Genomic DNA, 20,075 nt, shown 5'->3' on the forward strand with positions numbered 1-20,075 from the left:
GTTCACAAAGCCAGGCACTGCAGAGACCCCAGTCCTCAGAAGTCCATAGAAAAAGTCACATAGAGACCAGAGTAAATAATCCTAACAGGCAACCCAGATCCCCATCTCTCAGAAATCAAAACAACAAACAGAAGAACGGCTCCTGAAAGCTCCATCCTCCCAGGTGCAGAGGCTGGCTACAGAGCGGTCAGGGCTCCACAGCCGCAGCCTCCCACAGGGGAGGGTCCCAAGCTCCCTGCAATCACCCAAACCCACCTTTCTTTACTCCCCAAAAGTGAGTGTCAACAAGAAGCCACCCACAGAGGGGAGTTTTCAGAGCAGATTCGAGCAATGGAGGATGGGTCATCAGTGTCAAACTGTCAGAAAGGAGGGGCTGCTTTGCTAAGCAAATCAACAGCCAGATGCCAAAAGGTAGCTCAGACAACTCAGTGGCCCGTACTCGATTCCTAACATTTCCATTCTACATGAATAATCAGAATGCAAATGTTTACTGATATTTTAAACTAGTACTTTTCCAATGTATAAATCTAGCAGTCAACATTTTCTCTCTCCAATTTTTTAAACACTCCTTTGCAACTTCTGAAAGCAGGGGGCAGTGTAAGCCTGAGAATGGCTCCGAAGCAGCGAGCTCTCTCCCGGTGGGTGCAGCCCCGCCAGCACGCGGGAAGCAACTCTGAACCAGCCCCGCTTCCAGAGGGGTGCGGATGGGCTGTGAGGAGGCAGCAGGGTGGAGGGACTGTTTCTAAGTCTGTGTATCTTTTCACTTGTAACGATAAGCATGGATTTTTTTTTAACTGAAAAACATCAAATAAAAACCTCCAGTGAAGAAAACGTAAAAGGACACACCAAGCTGCTGCTTCTGGACCCCGGGAGTACCCAGGACCCACCTCATCTTTTGGGAGTTTTCTTTCCCATCAAAACTGACTCCTCACACTTACTTCCACTCCTAAGAACACATATTTCACTCAGATGATATCCAGATTGTGTCTGCCACTAAGTATAATGCAAAAACTTAACCATAAGCTCCAACTACCTTCTCAGAAAAGTCACTGTAACCAAAAATCCAGACGCACCAATCAGAGCACAGGACTGAGCAAGCTCCTTCAGGGAAAACACCAAGGGCGGGGCCTGCACCAAAGGCCAGCACACATCTCCCTGGTACCGAACCGCCCTTCCACCCACTTTCACCCACTGCAGCTGCAGCCAGCCAGGACATGACCCAGTGAGGGTAGAAGAGCCAGGGTTGCAGGGGGAGCTGCCCCTGGAGTCCACACCCCCTGGGGCTCAGCCTCCATTTCACCACTGAGCAATGGGAACAGGGCCTGTGGCACTGAAGCAAGGACTCTGGATCTCTCGGCAGCGCGTCCAGGCCCACTGCCTGGCTCATGGCAGGTGCTTCACCAGCAGTGACCAACACCATAGAGACCTACGCATCCACGGACGCTCACAGACACCAGGTGACCAAGAAAAACCCCTGAACCATTTTTCTCCCAGCTGCTTCCTGCTGACTGCCCAGAGAAAGCTGCTTCCCTCACCAGGTGCGTCTGACCGGCCAGCCCCTTCCCCTCCACACACCTCCGCCACCCCTTCCAGAACAGCCTGCACACAAACCCTTCTGGGATCTGCAGGCCAAACGCTGAGCTGTCAGGAGCATCAGCACCACTAGGAGAGGGGCCAGCACCTGCTCTGGGACATGCTCCTCTCTGCAGATGAAAACACTGTTCTAGAAACCAGCAGCCACCAGGGTGGATACAGAACCCTTCTAGAACTATGCTCTCACTAGAGACAAGGGATGTGAGCGGCAGGTGGCAGCGTGGCGTGGCAGGCACCGTGCAGGTGGCATGGCCGGGAATGAGTCCCAGAACCTCCCTTGCCTCAGCGTAAGCGCCGCACCACGAGATGAAAGCAGCGATGTCATCTGCTTCCCAGGGTGCGGTGAAAATTACGGTCCATGTGCCTGCAACAGTGAGAGCGACGCCTCGGCCACATTCACCTTAGCGACAGCTGCCGTCCTCAAGTTACACACAAGGCCACATGTGCACACACACACTGTCCTCACCGCAGGCTGCTTCTGCTTCAGACATGCCTTATGATCAAGTACTAGTAAGGACACAGTTTTAATGCTTCCAACATGGTGGAAAGCTTGAACAGTGCTGCTGGTGTTAAATTCTGTGTGACTAAAAAAAAAAAAAAAAAAAAGAAATCCTGACTTATCCCATGTTGGTGGTCAAAGAAAAAGCACTTTCTTCATAGAGAACCTCCCTCCCCAGATTTGACGTAGTATCCAGTTAAAAAAAAAAACAAAAAAAAAAAACACACTCCTAAGGCCTGATCTCTGCATCAAAGAAATCACACTTCGTGGCCCCTGCAGCCTCAACAGACCTGCCGTTTGCCCTCTCACCTGGACGCCGGGCGAGCGCTGCAGGGTTGCACTGGGCTGCACCGTTGTCTGGGCCTGAGACACTTGCTTAATTATGGTAGTTGGGGTCACCTGCCGTGCAATGATAGGTGTTCCAGGTGCCTGAAAAATAAGCAGAGTCACCTAAAACGAGCGCAAGTAAAAGGAATTCCCACCCCCAGGTACACAGAAATTATTCCTTCCATGTGTAACTAGTATATCCAAGTGGGTCCCAGGCTTATCCGTGATCTGCAATGAAGCCACTGTAATTCTAAAGTTTTCTTACCAAAGAACAAGTGTATGACAAACATTTTCCTATACTAGAATAAACATATCATTAGGCTTCTTAACAGAGTCTACAAAAGGTCATCTCTGAAGAATGCAGGTATCTAGAAATCAATCCTCGTGCTGCTGGCTTGTGACCTCGTTAACAATCACTAAAAAGGGTGCAAAGGCAGACGGCCAGTCAGTGTCGCAAAGGGGTAGGGAGGTGGCCGCCCCTAGGCTAGATGGCCAGTCAGCGCCAGAGAGGGGAAGGAAGGTGGCTGCCCAGGACAGAGGGACGCCACAAGTCCTGAGCCCATGAAGTTTGTCGGAGAGAGACTGACATGGAAAGAGCAGATGGCAGACTGCAATGGGATGCCCACAGTGCAAGTGAAGCCACGAGTGTCTTCCACGGTGTCCCACTCAGCAGACAGATGCTGCAGACTTGAGGACACCGTTCTGTGCTACTTCAGATCTGGGTGGTCTCTGGCAGCCTCTGGCACGTCCGTCCACGTCCCTGTCTATGGGACAGAGGCACAACTCCAGAGGGTACGCAGCTCACGTAGCAGGAGGAGGATGCTGATCAAGTCATTCCAGTCTTCACAAACCTGCCAGGTCATTCAGAGCAGCAGCATCACAGTGCCAGGGAAACACGGCAGGAGACGGAGCAGGAACACACAGCGTGCGGGCACGTGCAGGTGACAGTCATGGGGCCAGACACAGACACACGCCGGGAGAGGCGAGTCCTGGGCACTCTGCCCTCCAAGTCAGAATCCATGCTCCCTACCACAGGTCAGGAGTCAGGAGCTTCGGCCCTGAAGGCTGACGCGGGCGTGTGTGTGTGTGTGTGTGTGTGTGTGTGTGTGTGTGTGTGTCCACGGGTCAGGAGTCGGGAGCTTCGGCCCTGAAGGGTGACGTGGGCGTGTGTGTGTGTGTGTGTGTCTGTGTGTGTGTGTGTGTGCGCGTGTGTGTGTGTCCCTCTTGCGCCCCCTAAGCAGCAGCAGGACTCTTGGTGCCTTAAGAGTCTCCATGCGGCACTGGTGGCAGTCCTGCCAGTGGAGTCCTAGCACCATCTCTACTTTGCAGATGAGAGGACAGGCACAGGAAGGTGAAGCCACAGGGAGAGAAGGGAAGGGGCCGGAGCGGCCAACCCTGGACTGCTCACTTTGACCCCACTCGGCCAGCCCTACAGTGAGCTGCGGGAGCTGGTGTCTCTGAGACAGGCACGGCCCTGCCACCGAGAGGAGGACAGGAGAGCAGCGCCGTCCCGGGCCCATCCTAGATGGGACGGATGGGACTGGGACGCCGCCCACACTTCCCAGTCCTTGCTCCCATGGCTGTGCCTGGCCCTTGCAGGTTTCCCCAGCATGCGTGGGGAGAGGGGCTGGGCAGGGAAGGGGTTCGCACTCCAGGGCACACGTGCACTCACCTGTACGGTGGAGATCTGGACGGGAGGGGCACTTGTGGGGGTGGCAGGGCGAGGCGCCATGGTGGTCTGAGGCTGGGCATGGGCCTGCGCCTGCATCTGGGCCAAGGCCTGCTGAGGAATCATTAACAACTGCCCATTCTCACTTCGGACGAGGACCATTCCTGCAGACAAAGGAGACCTGGCGTCAGGAACGCAACCACCCCAGAGCCATGAGGAGGCCCTGGCCCGACCCAGGGGAAGCTGACAGCTGTGAGAAGGAAACAAAGGAAATCAAGTCTTAAACACACGAATCCCCCAAACTCGAAACACACTTGTGAGTCAAGATGGTATACAAGACAAAAAAACTGTAAAGGTTATTAAAAGGCCATGGAAAAAAAATGGCACCTGAACCTTCCTTTTATGAATGAGCTGGACAGCAAGGCAGTGTAGCAATGGCTTCCACCGGCCACACCACGTGCCCCCATGCCCCCAACCGGCCCACACACCCCACAGACATGCCAGTCTCCTTGCCCCCACCTCCTGCCTGTGCCAGGGCCATGTCAGCTGGGCTGGGCCTAGAGGGCACAACCATGTCTACGGCCCACACTCCAGGGTCTCCCAGCCTGCTGTCCTGTGACACCCAGACCCAACAGAGTGAGGGTGGGCCACGAGGCTCCTCACCAGAACCCTCCTCTTGGGAGGCGGGGCAGTGCTGCCCCCACGCTGCCCTGACAACCACAACACAGGCGCAGAGATGCGACGCAACCCTTAGGACAGGAGAACCATTTGCCCGTCATGGTTCTTGAGCTAAACCACAGGAAAGCAAATCCTGCCATTCAGGTTTGGCATCAATGTTAGCTTCAAAAAACAGCCACCAGTTATATCATAAATTCCATTAGAAACAGCAACACAACTGTCCAACTTTTAAATTTAACTTCCCATGACAGAGGTGGGGATGCAGCCGTGGGAGCAGGGCTATAAACACTGCACTCTTTCCCGAGTGAAGCCTCGGCAGACAGCCCAGCACCAAGGAGCTGAGAAACTAAACACGCGTGCAATGAGGCACCGCCACCGGCCGTCCCCACCACCCATCACACACAGGCCAAGCCACGGGGCACAGGGGGCGGCCACTGCATTTCCCAGCCTCTCCTTCCTCCCCTTTATGGAGAATGGGAAACGATAACCTCGAAAAAGATGAAGTAAGGCCTGAAAACCTCCTGTTGGTCATGATGACAAATGAGCGTGGGGCTTCCTCCTCCTGCGCTATGACGCTGGGGCACCCTCAGAGCTATCGGCTCCAGCTCTTTCGAAACTCAGCATGGTGTCAAGAATAATGGTGATGCCTCTCCTGGGCTAACATCTAAAATTCTTGATCCAAAAAGCCACATTTATGCCCATTAAGAAAACTTCCCCCCAAAACGCCCCTTTCAAAATAAACCATGCTGAAATCAAACAAAAACCAAACACCCAGCTGCAGCAAATAACCTGCTGGAATCTCCAAGCCTGGAGCTTGGGAACGAAGTAACAGGAAAGGCCTCCAAGGCTCCGTCTCTGAGTCTGTGCCCACAGTGCCCAAGGACAGCCTTCAAGCCAGGCGGGCACTCATCAGCCATGTGGCCGCCAGAGCTGCTGCGCTAACGAGGCAGAGTTCCACTCTCACCCAAGCACACTCAGGGCCTGGGGACCCCAAAACAAGACACCTGGTAAATACCCCCATGTATGTGGTTATTATGGAGTGTCAACTTGATTGAAGAATGCAAAGTATTGTTCCTGGGTGTGTTTGTGAGGGTGTTGCCAAAGAAGGTTAACATTTGAGTCAGCGGACTGGAAGAGGCAGACCCAGCGTCAATGTGGCTGGGCACCATCTAATCAGCTGCCAGCGTGGCTAGAATAAAGCAGGCAGAGGAACGTGGAAGGACTGGACTGGCTGAGTCCTCCGGCCTCCATCTTTCTCCCGAGCAGATGCTTCCTGCCCTGGAACTTCAGACTCCAAGTTCTTCCGCTTTTAGACTCCTGGCCTTACACCAGTGGTTTGCCAGGGGTGCTCAGGCCTTCGGCCACAGACTGAAGGCTGCACTGTCGGCTTCCCTACTTTTGAGATCTGGGGACTCGGACTGGCTTCCGGGCTCCTCAGGTGCACACAGCCTATTGAGGGACTTCACCTTGTGATCCTGAGAGTCAATTCTCCTAATAAACTCCTCTTCATAGATTCATCTCTCCTATTAGTTCTGTCCCTTTAGAGAACGCTAATACAATGTCCTCAAACCCAACACTTCATTCACTGCATTCGGAGACACCTGCTCCTCCTCCTCAAGAATTCTGAGAAGCCAGGGTGAGTGTGGTGGCTCACACCTGAAATCCAGCACTTTAGGAGGCCAAGATGGAGGGATCACTTGAGGCCAGTTCGAGACCAGACTGGGCAATATAGTGAGACCCCATCTTTACAAAAAAAAATTTTTTTTTAATTAGCCAGGCGTGGTGGCACACCTGTAGTTCCAGCTACTTGGGAGGCTAGGGTGGGAGGATCATCTGAGTCCAGGAGTTGGAAGCTGCCGTGGGCTATCATCGCATCACCACACTCCAGCCTGGACCACAGAGTGAGACCCCATCTCCTAAAAACAAAAAAAAAAAATGTTTTTAAGGAATTCTGAGAAGCCAATAATGGACGCAGACTTAAGTGCACACATGGGAATGGGACGGAAACAGGACAAAGGAGGCTTCAGTGTCCGTCCCAGTGCCTCCACACCCAACGTCAAACCTGACAATCTCATAGTGAGTGAAGAGACTTTAATTATCAGGAGCTTTGTGCTTTAAAAAATTGCATCCAAGGCCAGGCACGGTGGCTCACGCCTATAATCCCAGCACTTTGGGAGGCTGAGGCGGGTAGATCACGAGGTCAGGAGATAGAGACCATCCTGGCTAACACGGTGAAACCCCATCTCTACTAAAAATACAAAAAAAAAAAAAAAAAAAATTAGCCAGGCATGGTGGCGGGCCCCTGTAGTCCCAGCTACTTGGGAGGCTGAGGCAGGGGAATGGCATGAACCCGGGAGGCAGAGCTTGCAGTGAGCTGAGATCGTGCCGCTGCACTCCAGTCTGGGCGACAGAGCGAGACTCCGTCTCATAAAATTAAAATAATAATTTTAAAAAATTGCATCCAAAAAATTAGCCAGGTGTGGTGGCGCATGCCTGTAATCCAGCTACTTCGGAGGCAGAGGCAGAATCTCTTGAACCTGGGAGGCGGAGGTTGCAGTGAGCCGAGATTGCACCACTGCACTCCAGCCTGGACGACAGAGAAAGAGTCCACCTCAAAAAAAAAAGAAAAAAAAAAGTATCCAGATATATTTAAAGGAATACGTTTTAAAAAAAAAGTATTAACAAAATAGCAATGTGGTTAAAATTCTAACAAAATAAAAGTGGCATTCTGGACATCACAGAAGTGTAGGGAAACAGCCATGGGTCACTGTGAAATGTGCCCTGTGATCGGGCCCAGTGTCCCTTGTGGTCAGGAAAAAAGTTGGAGAAGGAATCAAACGTCCCACAAGTGACCATGTGACTTCAGGCAGGTACAACGTAGCTTCCCGAGGCATTGAAAATATCTGTGAACCAAGCGCGAGTGGCCACGTCTCCTAAGCCGAACTGAGGTTTGCTTCCAACAAACAGCACATAAGAGGCGCTGTCACTGGGGACTTTCTTGTCCGCCTCCCTGGTTATTGTATCACAGCCTGACTGTACCAAAAAGCAAAGTCAGACACTGTGTGATGATCTGAGGACACTCAGAACACCAACGGCTGCATCCACGCCATGTTTCCGAGATGTTCTCACAGTTCTGGGTCCTGTGAGCTCTGTTTACGGACAAATAATCCAGCAGCATCTATTCACGCCAAGGCAAAGAAGTGCAACTCCGTCTCAAGACATAACTAATTTAAGAGTAATCAACCGTGGTTACGGGTGGCACCTGACCTACGAAAGGCAGCCGCCCCTCCTGCCTCTACTCCTCTCTCTGCACCTGCAGCAGGGTACACGTGGCAGGTGTGGCCCCCACCCCGCCCCACAGATGGGACCCCAAGGCCAGGGCGGAGGGTTCTGTCTGAGAGCTCCCCAGAGAGAGCCGCGTGGGACACTGGCCGCGTCCCCACCCAGGTCTTTGTGAGGAATGCAGAGAGGAGCCAAGGATGACAGGGAGCAGGGCTCTTGGATACAGAGGCACAACCGGCTCCACGCACCCAGCCCTCGAGTCAGGGAGGAAGCAGTCAAACCTGCAACAAGAAACACGACATCCGTCCCAAAGACCCTCAGCATCCTCGTCCAACCAAGATGGGCAATTCCAGGTGGTGACGGGATGGGGCATAGCCCTGAAGGTCATTAACAGTTAAGGTCAGGAAGCTGAAGCCTGGGACCCTGCCTCCTGACCGGGCCACCGTGGCCACCGCCGCCTCCCCCGCAACCTCCCCAGCTCACAGCCCCTCTCTCTGCCCCACCCCACCTTCCTGGAGACTCCTTCATGGCACAGCCAAAAACCCACACCAGCCAATGTGCACATACAACCACCACAATGTGTCAGGGTCCAGCTAACAGAACTGCACTGGGGCTTCCTTTTCTAATTGTCCTAATATCTTCCTTACCACAGAAAGAAGTGTTCTTCACAGAAAATTTAAGAAGTGCAGAGAAGTACAAGAACAATGGAAACCTCCTGAAGCCCCTCTCCTGGCTGGCACAGCTCAGGTGCCACCCAGTGTGCACCGTGCACTTGGAAGCCGTAAGGACCACGGGGGCCACCCGCCCGAGTTCCCTGCCAGCTCCTCCGTTCCCTGCCCGCTCCCCGGGCACACTTCCCATGGCAGTAAACATTCTTCAGAAACGTAACCGTCCGTGGCTATATACTATTTCATCCAAAATGTGTTTAAAATTTCCTTTTGGTGAAGATTTAAGCTATTTTCTATTTTTCATTGTGGTGAAAATGTAGGTTTTGAAACTGAAACAGTGTGAAACTCTCCACTCTCCCAGCGGTTCAAGGCCACACTGCTTGAGGCAGGCAATGCAGAGCCAGCAGTGGCCACCAGACGCCTCCCTGGGGAAGGAGCAGCGTGCACTCCTCCAAAGCCTGGCCAGTGGCCAGTGGTGACCAGTGCCTCCCCCAGAGCCTTCCAGGGACCCACGTCCCCAGCTCAGCATGCCGCCACCGATTCCCACAGTGTGAGTGAATCCCACCCTCCCTGACGAGAAACACCAGGGTTCTTACCCCACACGACGGTTTTCCTGATTCCTTTTGTAGGTAACGCTTTTACTGTACTTGAAGCCAAAATGTAGAGCATGCGAAGCTGTGCCACAACCACACGGGCACCTGCACCCTGGGAACCCCCACCTGTGGGGGAAATGCCTTTGCCGGGTGCCACAGGCCGCCCCGCACTCTCAGCACAAACCCCAGCCCTGGGCCTGGGGCTGTGGACTCCGCCCTGGCCTCCTGAGGCCCAGCCCCGGCTACCTCTTGGCCCTGCACCACCCGCCCTGGCTTGGCTCTGTCTGTGTAGCCCAGGTCAGGACACATCCCTCCACAGGGGTCCACGTTCACCTCTGCCAAACCCAGGGCTGTGACCGTCCTGCTATGCAAGTCACTTGGGAGCATGGCCCCAGCCCCAGCCCAGGACGACAGGCCCCTGTGGATTCTCAGAGGGGCATTTCCTCCCTCCCGACGCACAGGACAGGCTGCAGGGACCGCTGTGCCCTCTGCCGGTGGAGGGCTCTTTCTGGTCCTGAGGGGCTCTCAGCCCCAGCTCTCCTCCTGAGGCTACAGGACTCTCTGGCACAAGCATCAGGGGCACGGAGCCAGGCGCTGAACAGTCGCCCCTGCCAGCCCACGGGGACACAAGGTCCCAACCCTCAGCTGCTGTCCAGCTCCACGTCTGAGCCCTGCTGGTTTTCCTTATCTTCTAGAACGCTAAACTCTTCATTTAAAAGAACATTTATCCAACTTCCCCGGCCTTTCTGGGTGTCTGGTAATGGGAAGCTTTGTTAGGACTTCTGTCCCATCTCACCGTCATGTCGCAGCTCAATACCAGCCCCTCCACCAGATGGGCAAACAGCCAGGGACCACCAGCCACCTGAGGAAGGCCCAGCATCAACCCAGACACCAAAGCAGTGAACTGATCAAAATAAGCAAGAAACCCTCTTCAAAATCACAAAGATTATCCAATACGACAGTCAAATTAAAAATTCCTGGGATGACCAGACGACAGCACCGAGGCATTCCCCCTGAATACAGTATAGAAAAAGAGAGTGGAAACTTGGAAGAACAGATGAGAAAATGTGAAGGAGCATTCCAGAAAACACAACAGGTGATCAACAGAAATTCTAGGAGGACAGAAAGGAGAGCAGTTGCTGGAGCCAGCGTGAACATGAGGAAGGAGGCGCACACCAGCCTCACCGCAGAAGCCAGACCACTGGGAAGGAAAGACCTTCCCCGTGTTTCCAGGGGAAAAACACAGATCCCAGCCACAGTACGGGGAAGGAGAGCTCAGCAGCCCTGAGAGCTCCACAGAAACGGGAAGAGATGGCCAGCACCTTCGAAACCCCCAGGGAAATTACCTTCCACCTGGAACTCAATGCCAGGCCAAACCACCCACCAAGGCTCAGAAGCAAAAAAAGGCATTTCAGACACACTAGGTCTCAAAAAAGGCATATTCTGTAAGAAGGGAGAAGCCACTTAAACAAGGGAATAAGTGAAGAAAACAAAAGACAGGATCCAGGAAACATGGGACTGAACCCAAAGGAAACAAGGGGACTCTCAAGAATGAAGCAGAAGGGAGGAACAGGCATGGCCAGGCACAGGGTCCGGAGGGCCAGGGCGCTGGGGCTGGCCGCAGGGCAGTAAGCACCTGGGAACCCACAGCACTTCTAGCTGCTGAGACACAGCTGCCTGCACAGGGAGCAGAAGCAGCACAGCACTTGGCTCGACTCAAACAGCGTGTTCACAGCCAAGGGCCGTGCGCGCCCAACGCGGAGTCGGCCAGGGCTGCGTGGGCTGGGCCGGAGCTCTGCGGACTGCGGCTGGGCAGCCAGACGGTCGCTAACTGACACTCACTAGGCAACCTCAGGAGGTGGCTGTACAGGCAGGGCCATGTGGACACACGTTTTCAAAGTGGTCCCCTCTGAGAGGCAGTTAAAAGGGGGTGGGTGGGCCAGCAGAGTTTCTTTCTCACTGAAAGCTCTGCTCTTCAAAACAGGCATATGATTAAAGTTCTATACTTTTTTTTTTGAAACGGAGACTCACTTAAAGTTTTACATTTTTAAATATTTAAAAAAAGAAAAAAAAAAAGACAGCCAGCACCTCAGACGGCGACGGAGAGGCACTGTGTGCAGTGGCCGCTCTGTGAGTGAGTGCATCCTTGGGGAGCAGGGCAGGTCCAAAGCCCGGGAGGGCGCTCCGAAACTCAGGCACACAGCGGCCAGCGGTGGACAGCGTCAAGAGGCGGAGCGGGCCCTCCAGGCCCGCCAAGGTCTTAGAGGGGCAAGAACACCCCAGGATGGACCCCTGGGGACACAAATCTAAGAAAATCCCTCCCTCCCTTTCCCAGCTGTATTTATAATGGTATCACGAAAGTGTCTGCGCTGTGGAGACCTGTGCAGTCAGGAGGTGGGTGGGCCTGCGATGGTTTCTGTCCGGGAAAATGCAGAGGACAGCTGTGCTGTCAGTCAGCTGCCCTGGACCTCACTCTTCACCCAAGCATGGAGAGGTGGGAAGGATCAGGGCTGGCTGCAGAATAAAGGCAGCCCCTCTGGAAGGCCCAGAAAACACAAACGGAGCCACCAGCAGGCAGCCTCATCCCCAGCAGAGAGGAGCATGGTCCTCAAGGAATAAGCTACCAAAAGGGCCAAAGAGATGAGCAAAAGTGGTGTTTCTCTGCAGTGGAAAGGGGTGGTCTGAAGCCTGAGGGTTTGCAGGCCCACTTCCCTCTATAACTAGGACATTCGAACCCTCTCCATGCTACCAGCTGGGACCAGTGGTGGACAGGACACACGTGGTGACGGCCCAGATGTGGAAAGGGCCCCTCCAGAATCCAGCGTGCGCTCCTTACACAGGCTGGCTTTCTCTCTACGCGGGTGCTGTGCTGTGACAGATGCACGGCCTCATCTTCCTTCTAGCCTGTTCTGGCTAAAGCAAGTGTTCTCTCCTACCTCTCGGGGTTTGGCAGGCATAAGGGCTGGAGCAAGGCAGCACAGGGGAACATGTGCTGCCCGGCGCGGGCGCTAACACCACTGTAACCCAAATATTTTGCTAAAGATTAAACTTCTGACGCAGCTCCTGGTCCAGCACTTGCAGCCCCCCCGCACATTGCAGATACTATTGTAAAATCATGAACTTTGATTCATCCTCCCCTAAAACTACAAAATGCTGATTAAAACAAAAATGCGAGCAAGTGAAGGGACGTGCACTGTGTTCATGGGTCAGGAGACTCAAGATAGTTAAGATGTCAACTCTTCCCAAAGTGATCTGCAGAAGCAATGCATCCCAAAGTCCCAGCAGCCTCCTGTGTAGAAACCGACAAGGTGATTCTGAAATTCATACAGAAATGCAAAAGTCTTAGAGTAACCAACACAACTGTAAAAAAAGGTCAGGCTGGCCACAGTGGCTCACGCCTGTCATCCCAGCACTTTAGGAGGCCAAGGCGGGCAGATCATTTGAGCCCAGGAGTTCGAGACCAGCCAGGCCAACATGGTGAAACCCTGTCTCTACTAAAAACACAAAAAATTAGTTGGGCATGGTGGTGCACCCCTGTAGTGGAGGCTGAGGCACGAAAATCGCCTGAACCAGAGAGGCAAAGGTTGCAGTGAGCCAAGAGCACACCACTGCACTCCAGCCTGGGTAACAGAATGAGACTCCCTCTCAAACCAAACAAACCAGAAAAAGTCAGAGAGCTGACACGAGCTGATCTCAAGATGCATTAGAAAGCTCAGCACTTCGGAAGGCCGAGGTGGGGAGACTGCTTGGGCTCAGGAGTTCGAGACCAGCCTGGCCAACATGGTGAAACCCTGTCTCTACTAAAAATACAAAAATTAGCTGGGCGTGGTGGCGCACGCCTGTAATCCCAGCTACTCGCCAGACTGAGGCAGGAGAATCGCTTGAAGACGGGAGGCGGAGGTTGCAGTGAGCCGAGACCACGCCACTGCACTCCAGCCTGGGCAACAGAGCAAGACTCCATCTCAAAAAAAAAAAAAGAAAGAAAGAAAGAAAAAGAAAGCTCCAGTAATCTCAGGGCCGGGCTCACACCTGTAATCCCAGCACTCTGGGAGGCCAAGGCAGGCGGATCGCCTGAGGTCAGGAGTTCAAGACCAGCCTGGGAAACATGGTGAAGTCCCATCTCTACTAAAAATACAAAAATTAGACGGTGTGGGCACGCCTGTGGTCCCAGCTACTCAGGAGGCTGAGGTGGGAAGACTGCTTGAGCCCGGAACGCAGAGACTGCAGTGAGCCGAGATCACCCCACTACACTCCAACCTGGGTGACACAGTGAGATCCCCGTCTAAAAAAAGCTCCAGTAACCAGGACAGCACAGTGTTGGTGCAAAGTTAAACAGATCAACACGGCCATGCAGAGTCCACAAACAGGCCCACACGCGAATGGACAAAGGCAATTCAGTGGTGAGGACGGGCTTCTCACGTGCTGGAACAACTGGACAGACACAGGCAAACCCCTGGACCGACACCCCATAGTGTGTACCAACATCAACTCAAAATGGATCCAGACCTAAATGTAAAACCTAAAACTTCCAGAAGAAAACAGGAGAACATTTCTCTGACCCAGGGTTAGGCAAAGAAATTTTAGAAACAACATCAGAAACGAAATGCATAAAAGAACAAAAGGATAAACTGGACTTCATCAAAATGTTAAACTTCGGCTTTTCAGCAGACACTGCTAGAGAATGAGAAGACAAGGCACAGAACGGACAGACTCTTTAGAAAGCATCCATCTAATAAAGGGCTTGGATCCAGAATATATGCAGAATCCTCAAAACTCAGTAAGAAAATAACCCAGGCTGGGCGTGGTGGCTCACGCCTGTAATCCCAGCACTTTGGGAGGCCGAGGAGGACAGATCACTTGAGGTCAGGAGTTCGAGACCAGCTTGGCCAACATGGCGAAACCCCATCTCTACTAAAAATACAAAAAATTAGCAGGGCGTGGTGGTGCACACCTCTAGTCCTAGCTACTTGGGAGGCTGAGGCACGAGAATCGCGTGAACCCAGGAGGCAGAGATTACAGTGAGCCGAGATCGTGCCACTGCACTCCAGCCCAGGCAACACTGAGAGACTCCGCGTCTCAAAAAAAAAAAGTGGGCAACTGAATAGACCCTTCACCAAAGGTGGCAGACGGATGCAAATGAGCACACGGAGAGAGCCCCAACATCATTAGTCATTAGGGAGACATAAATTAAATCCTTAAAGTGACACCACTACACACTCACTAAAATAGCTAAAACTAAAAAGATCAGGTGCTCTCCAGGATGTGGAGCAACCAGAGCTCCTGTGCACCACTGGTGGGAGCCTCTCTGACAACAGCCCTGCAGTTTTGTAGAAAGTTAAACATACTCCTCATGTAGGACCTGCCATTCCACCTGAGGTGTTTAAGCAAGCGAAAGGCAAGTGTGTGGCCTTACAAAGGCTTGTACATGGGTCATTCCAAGCAGTTTTATTTCTGATAGCCATAAATTGGAAGCAACTCCAAAGTACACCAAAGGATGAAAGCATAAACAATTTCTGGTGTATCTATAATGGAAAAGCACTCAAATAAAATGGGATGAACTACTGATACAACACGGATGACTCTCAAATAATCACACCGAGTTGAAGCCAGAAAAGAGAGAGTACACACCATGTGATATGGCTTGGCTCTGTGTCCCCACCAAACCTCATTTCCAACTGTAATCCCCACGTGTGGAGGGAGGGAAGTGACTGGATCATGGGGACGGCTTCCCCCAGGCGGTTCTCATGATAGCGAGTGAGTTCTCACGACATCCAGTGGCTTCATAAATGGCAGTTTCCTCTGCCCTCCTGTCTCTCCTGCCGCCATGTGAAGAAGGTACTTGCTTCCCCTTCACCTTCTGCCATGATTGTCCCCAGTCATGTGGAACTGTGAGTCGATTCAACCTCTTTCCTTTATAAGTCACCCAGCCTTGGGTATTTTTTTATAGCAATATAAGAACAGACTAATACGCTGTCTGACTGCATTTATATAAAATTCTAAAACACACAGACTCCCCTGCAGTGACAGAAAGCAGATGGGACAAGGGGTGTGGGAGGCACAGGAAGGAGGGCTAGAGAGAGGCAGAGGCCGTGCTGGGGGTAGGGTTCACCATTCTGACCCTGGGGTGATGGCTCCACGTGCATGCACATCTGTCGAAACTCACCAGTCACTTTAAATGTGCTCAGTTTATTGCTGTCGATCACACCCCAATAAAGCTCTTAAAACACACACAGATAGCCCTTAGAGAGCAAGAAAAAGGTACAACCCTCCCCCCAAAAAATAACGGAAAGCATAGTTTTAATCCTCTTCTTCCCAACATCCTTCCCGAGTGAAAATAACTGCCAAGTTCACAGCTAGCACACCACCTTCCCCCACCAGCCCTGCCTCTTAAGAACACTAGGAGCTGCCCGAGAGTCGTATTAACAACTCTGTTCACCACCACACACAAAAACCAGGCCACGTTCAATGAGTTTTACTCTACCTGACCCCGTGAGCAACTGAGGCACGTGAGTGTGCTGTCGATGGCACCCCAAGCGATCACACCCTCCACCACGCTGCCTTTTTAACAGAGTATCTCACTGAGTAGCTCGGAGCATGAAACAGCTGCAGGGGTCCTCAGCTCCCAGCCTCCGAATGAAAGTGCGTGCTCAAGTCTCTGAAAAATAACACCAAGCTAGCTCCTTTGATGGACAAGGGATCCCCCGAAATGACGCAGAAGGAACCACGGTCAGGCCTGAGGAGCAGGCCACAAAGTACCAGCTCTGTGGGAGCTGGCTCCAGCCCCCATCTCCACAAAGCCGCAGGTGGACAGACTGCACGCACCCTCCACACCCTCTGGAAAGCCAGGCTCCGCAGAAACATGAATCCAGCAGGCCACACTCGGCACAAGAAAGAGCAGCAGCCTCTCCTGAAGGATCAGCAGCTCTGCTCCGCAGGCAGAAGGGCCTGAATGGGGCCTCCACCAACCCACCCACGGCTTGCTGCCGCCCCGTGAGTGGAGAGCTGGGGCCAACACTCTCCCCTGGGCTCTGATTCTAGGATTTATCCTTATTCCTTAGGTGGTCTGCACAGCAGTCAGCCAACTCAGCATCCCCCCATCATTTGGCCAAATTTCACAAATACGCAGTTGCTCACCTTAGAGCAAAGTTAAAACACCAACCCGTGGAGACTTCTACTCATGATTTGTTTCACTCGTTAATTCCTCTGCAACTCAACAGGAATGCTTACCCTCGTGCCTGTGTACAAAAGAGCTACGTGCAAATCAACACAAAAGAAATGGCAACAATACACCAAACTCCGAGTGAGAAGTTCACCCTGAAGTTTAAAGACTGTCTTTCACCTCAAAATGCAGAGGCACTGCAAAGTGCATCTGTAGTGATGGCCAGATGTGGCTCTCAGGGCCCAGTGCAGAAACCTGGAGTGGAATGAAGTTTGGGAAGAAGCCAGCCTCGCAGCCCTGAGAGCCGAGCAGCGTCGTCAAAAGAGCAAGGTGCAAACCCTAAAAGGGCACTGTGACTGATGGGACTTGCCCCTGGAAAACCTTCACCCAGCCTTCAGCATCGGCCTACACAGTCCCTCCTCCCCCTTGGCATTATCACAGTTGCAATTCGGTGACTGTTTTGTGGTTCAGTCATTCCCTAACGTCTGTCTCCCCTCTCAATGCAAGCTCCCTGGGCTCAGGGATTAAATCTCTTAAGTTCACGCAAATGAACAGATTGGAGAAAAGTTTAGTGAACGCACAGGTGTGCTGTGCCTACCCCAGGCCCATCCTCTCCCACCGTATATGCTAATTCCTTACCTGTCTCCGTTTCTCCTGCCAACCACAAAACCATACTACTGGAACTGTGTCAAATTTATCCATTTTCAGAACAGGATAAAATAACCTTGGCAGATAATTAATTTTCTGCATTGGATTCCTTAAAAAATCATTAACTTTACCTTACAAACATCTAAATCACATATTCATTCAAGAGGTGTTTATGAAACACTGACTATCACCAAGCCCTGAACACACAACGGAGGGCGCAGCAGGCATGGCCCGCATCGCTCTATGCGCACGGGGCAAAGAAACAGTGACTGAGAAACAGCCTCCCGCCTGCGCCTTGACCCCTCTCCGTTCCCTGCTGGGTGGGTTGCTCTCCCCTCACCTCGGCGGCCTGGGTCGTGCAACCAGTCAGCCAGGCCAGGAGTTGTATCATTCTGAATTGCATTTTCCAGGTTGTAAAAGCAGCTTCTAAGCCATCTGATTGCTCACAGCCACCTCTCCATGGTGCAGGGTCCCACACGTGCTCTGCTCCTGCAGCTGAGCCTCCCTTAAGCACTGAGCAGAGGCCTGGACACCCAGGAGCCGCGCCTGCTCTGGGATGCTGGAGGTGCTAAGGGGGGCCGGTCAGAGTGACCAACAGGGACAGACCCACCCAACACACGGGTTCTGGCCTTTTTGCCTACCAGGGCTTCTGGAAACTCAAACATACCCCCCCAAAAATGCTAGCTCCTTGAATTGAATTCTCTTTAAGTTAACTTTAAATGGCTGAGATATTTTGGTAAGAATACTTCAGGATATTAGAGTTGACCTTTGAAAAACATGGGTCGAACTTCCAGGGTCCACTTACATGCAGACTTTTTTCAACCAAGCAAGGACTGAAGATACGGCATTGACAGGACATGAAACCCACATACACAGAGGGCTGACGTTTTGCTCGCTTGGGTTCCACAGGGAACTTGCATGTGCGTACGGGGCCCTGGAACCATCCCGAGAACACTGCGGGGCGACTGTATCTGGCGCCATCACTTTAGGAAATTCTTAGCACATGGACACACCTCCGTGAACAGATACAGTGCACATGCGTGTCTGTCAAGCCACAGCCTGGGAGCAGAGCCCTGCTGCAAACTTCAACCCAAAGCTGCTTCTGAAAAGCTCGTGAGCAGCCTTCAGTGAGGCTGGCATCCACCTGACCTCCAACACAGATCTCCTTCCCGACAGTGAGCTCACATTCAGGAGTGCCATAAAGCACCTGCCTAAGCCTCCAATGATACTCAACAAAGGCACAGGCTTGCATCCCATAAATACCAACCCCTGTGTCAGCTACAGGTTACAACTGCTTTGCTCAAAACTTAGGAATTCATGGGCCAGGCGCAGTGGCTCACACCTGTAATCCCAGCACTTTGGGAGGCCAAGGCAGGCGGATCACGAGGTCAGGAGATCGAGACCATCCTGGCTAACACAGTGAAAACCCGTCCCCACTAAAAATACACAAAATTAGCCGGGCATGGTGATGGGCGCCTGTAGTCCCAGCTACTCAGGAGGCTGAGGCAGGAGAATGGTGTGAACCCAGGAGGCAGAGGTTGCAGTGACCCAAGATCGCGCCACTGCACTCTAGCCTAGGCGACAGAGTGAGACTCTGTCTCAAAAAAAAAAAAAAAAAACTTAGGAATTCATGGATCTAGGGAAGGTGTACATAGCTGTTTGTTGTACTCATTCTTTTAAGTTTGAAATTTTGCAAGATAAAACTCGGAGGCAAGGACTGCTTTGCTATCTAGACATGCAACTCTGTGTGATAATCTCCACTTGGGGGTGGTGGCCAAGTGGAGTAACAAGGTAAACAGTGGGACTCCTGGTAAACTCTGACACAGAAGCCCTTCGAAGGGAGCCCTGCTAGCTCTGCAGCACCAGGGCCCAGTGCCCGCGTGCACACACACACACACACACACACTCATACATGCACACTCCATCCAATCACCTGTACTTGGGGCTGCAATGGTGGGGTGGGGTAAGGAAGGCCTGACTCTTGGCCTCCAGGAGCTGACAGTCTGGTGAAGAATGGGAATGCAGGCTGGGAGTGGTGGCTCACGCCTGTAATCCCAGCACTCTGGGAGGCCGAGGCGGGCGGATCACGAGGTCAGGAGATCGAGACCAGCCTGGCCAACACGACGAAACCCCGCCTCTACTAAACATACAAAAATTAGCTGGGCGTGGGAGCACACGCCTGTAATCCCAGCTACTTGGGAGGCTGAGGCAAGAGAATCGCTTGAACCCGGGAGTCGGAGCTTGCGGTGAGCCGAGATCGCGCCACTGCACTCCAGCCTGGTGACACGGCAAGACTCCGTCTCAAAAAAAAAAAAAAAAAGAATGGCAGGCACAGGTAACAGTGGTCAGGGGAAGCCTCAGGGCTGGGCCAGAAGGAAGAACAGTGCGCCGCAGGGGCATGGTCACGGTGAAGCTGCCCATGTGGGTGTCAGGAGCTGGCCAGGTGGAGGAAAGATGCACAATGCCAGCGCTGCGAGGCCAGGCGAGCAGCGCAGCGGGCCAGAGCCCCGAAAGGGGTGTGCGGCCACGTGCACAAGGAGAGGAGGCAGCAGAGGCCTCTGCAGCACTCCAGGGAGTGGAGTCACAGGCAGGGATGCCAACGAGCCCGCCAGGAAACTGGACACCTGCACCTCCACAGTGCCCGGTCAGTGCAGGCAACAAATCTGAGTTTCTGGTGTCCTGGATAGGACGACACAGCAGCATCACAAGCATCACAGACGTCACCACCCAGAGTCAGGACACCACAGCCTTTTCATGCCAAAGCCCAATACTAATTTAGATTCGCTTTCATGCGTAGACAGACACATAATTTAAAACAGCTCTGAAACATTAAAATGATTTTCCAGTCATTCAACAGTTAATAAAGTTTACCCTGCCCAGCAGTGCCCATTTCTGCTTTTTCTTAACTGTCACACCCCACTGAGGCCTGTTGTGCCTCGAGGCACATTTTCAATTAGCC

The 20,075-nt window shown here is 52.7% G+C and overlaps 1 protein-coding gene across 2 annotated transcripts in view; it reads right to left on the reverse strand.

Annotated features, from left to right (window-relative positions):
- Positions 1-20,075, reverse strand: part of TAF4 (TATA-box binding protein associated factor 4) — a 90,610-nt gene that overhangs the window by 35,476 nt on the left and 35,059 nt on the right. For both annotated transcript variants that reach the window (XM_055372829.1, XM_004062479.4), the window contains 2 exons: positions 4,092-4,252; positions 2,402-2,521 (listed from right to left, as the gene is read on the reverse strand). In XM_055372829.1, coding sequence (XP_055228804.1) covers positions 2,402-2,521; positions 4,092-4,252 — 281 coding nt within the window. The remainder of the gene's footprint in view (positions 1-2,401; positions 2,522-4,091; positions 4,253-20,075) is intronic.

The sequence above is a fragment of the Gorilla gorilla genome, chromosome 21 (genome assembly GCF_029281585.2).
Source record: "Gorilla gorilla gorilla isolate KB3781 chromosome 21, NHGRI_mGorGor1-v2.1_pri, whole genome shotgun sequence".
In the NCBI taxonomy this organism is placed as follows: domain Eukaryota; kingdom Metazoa; phylum Chordata; class Mammalia; order Primates; family Hominidae; genus Gorilla; species Gorilla gorilla.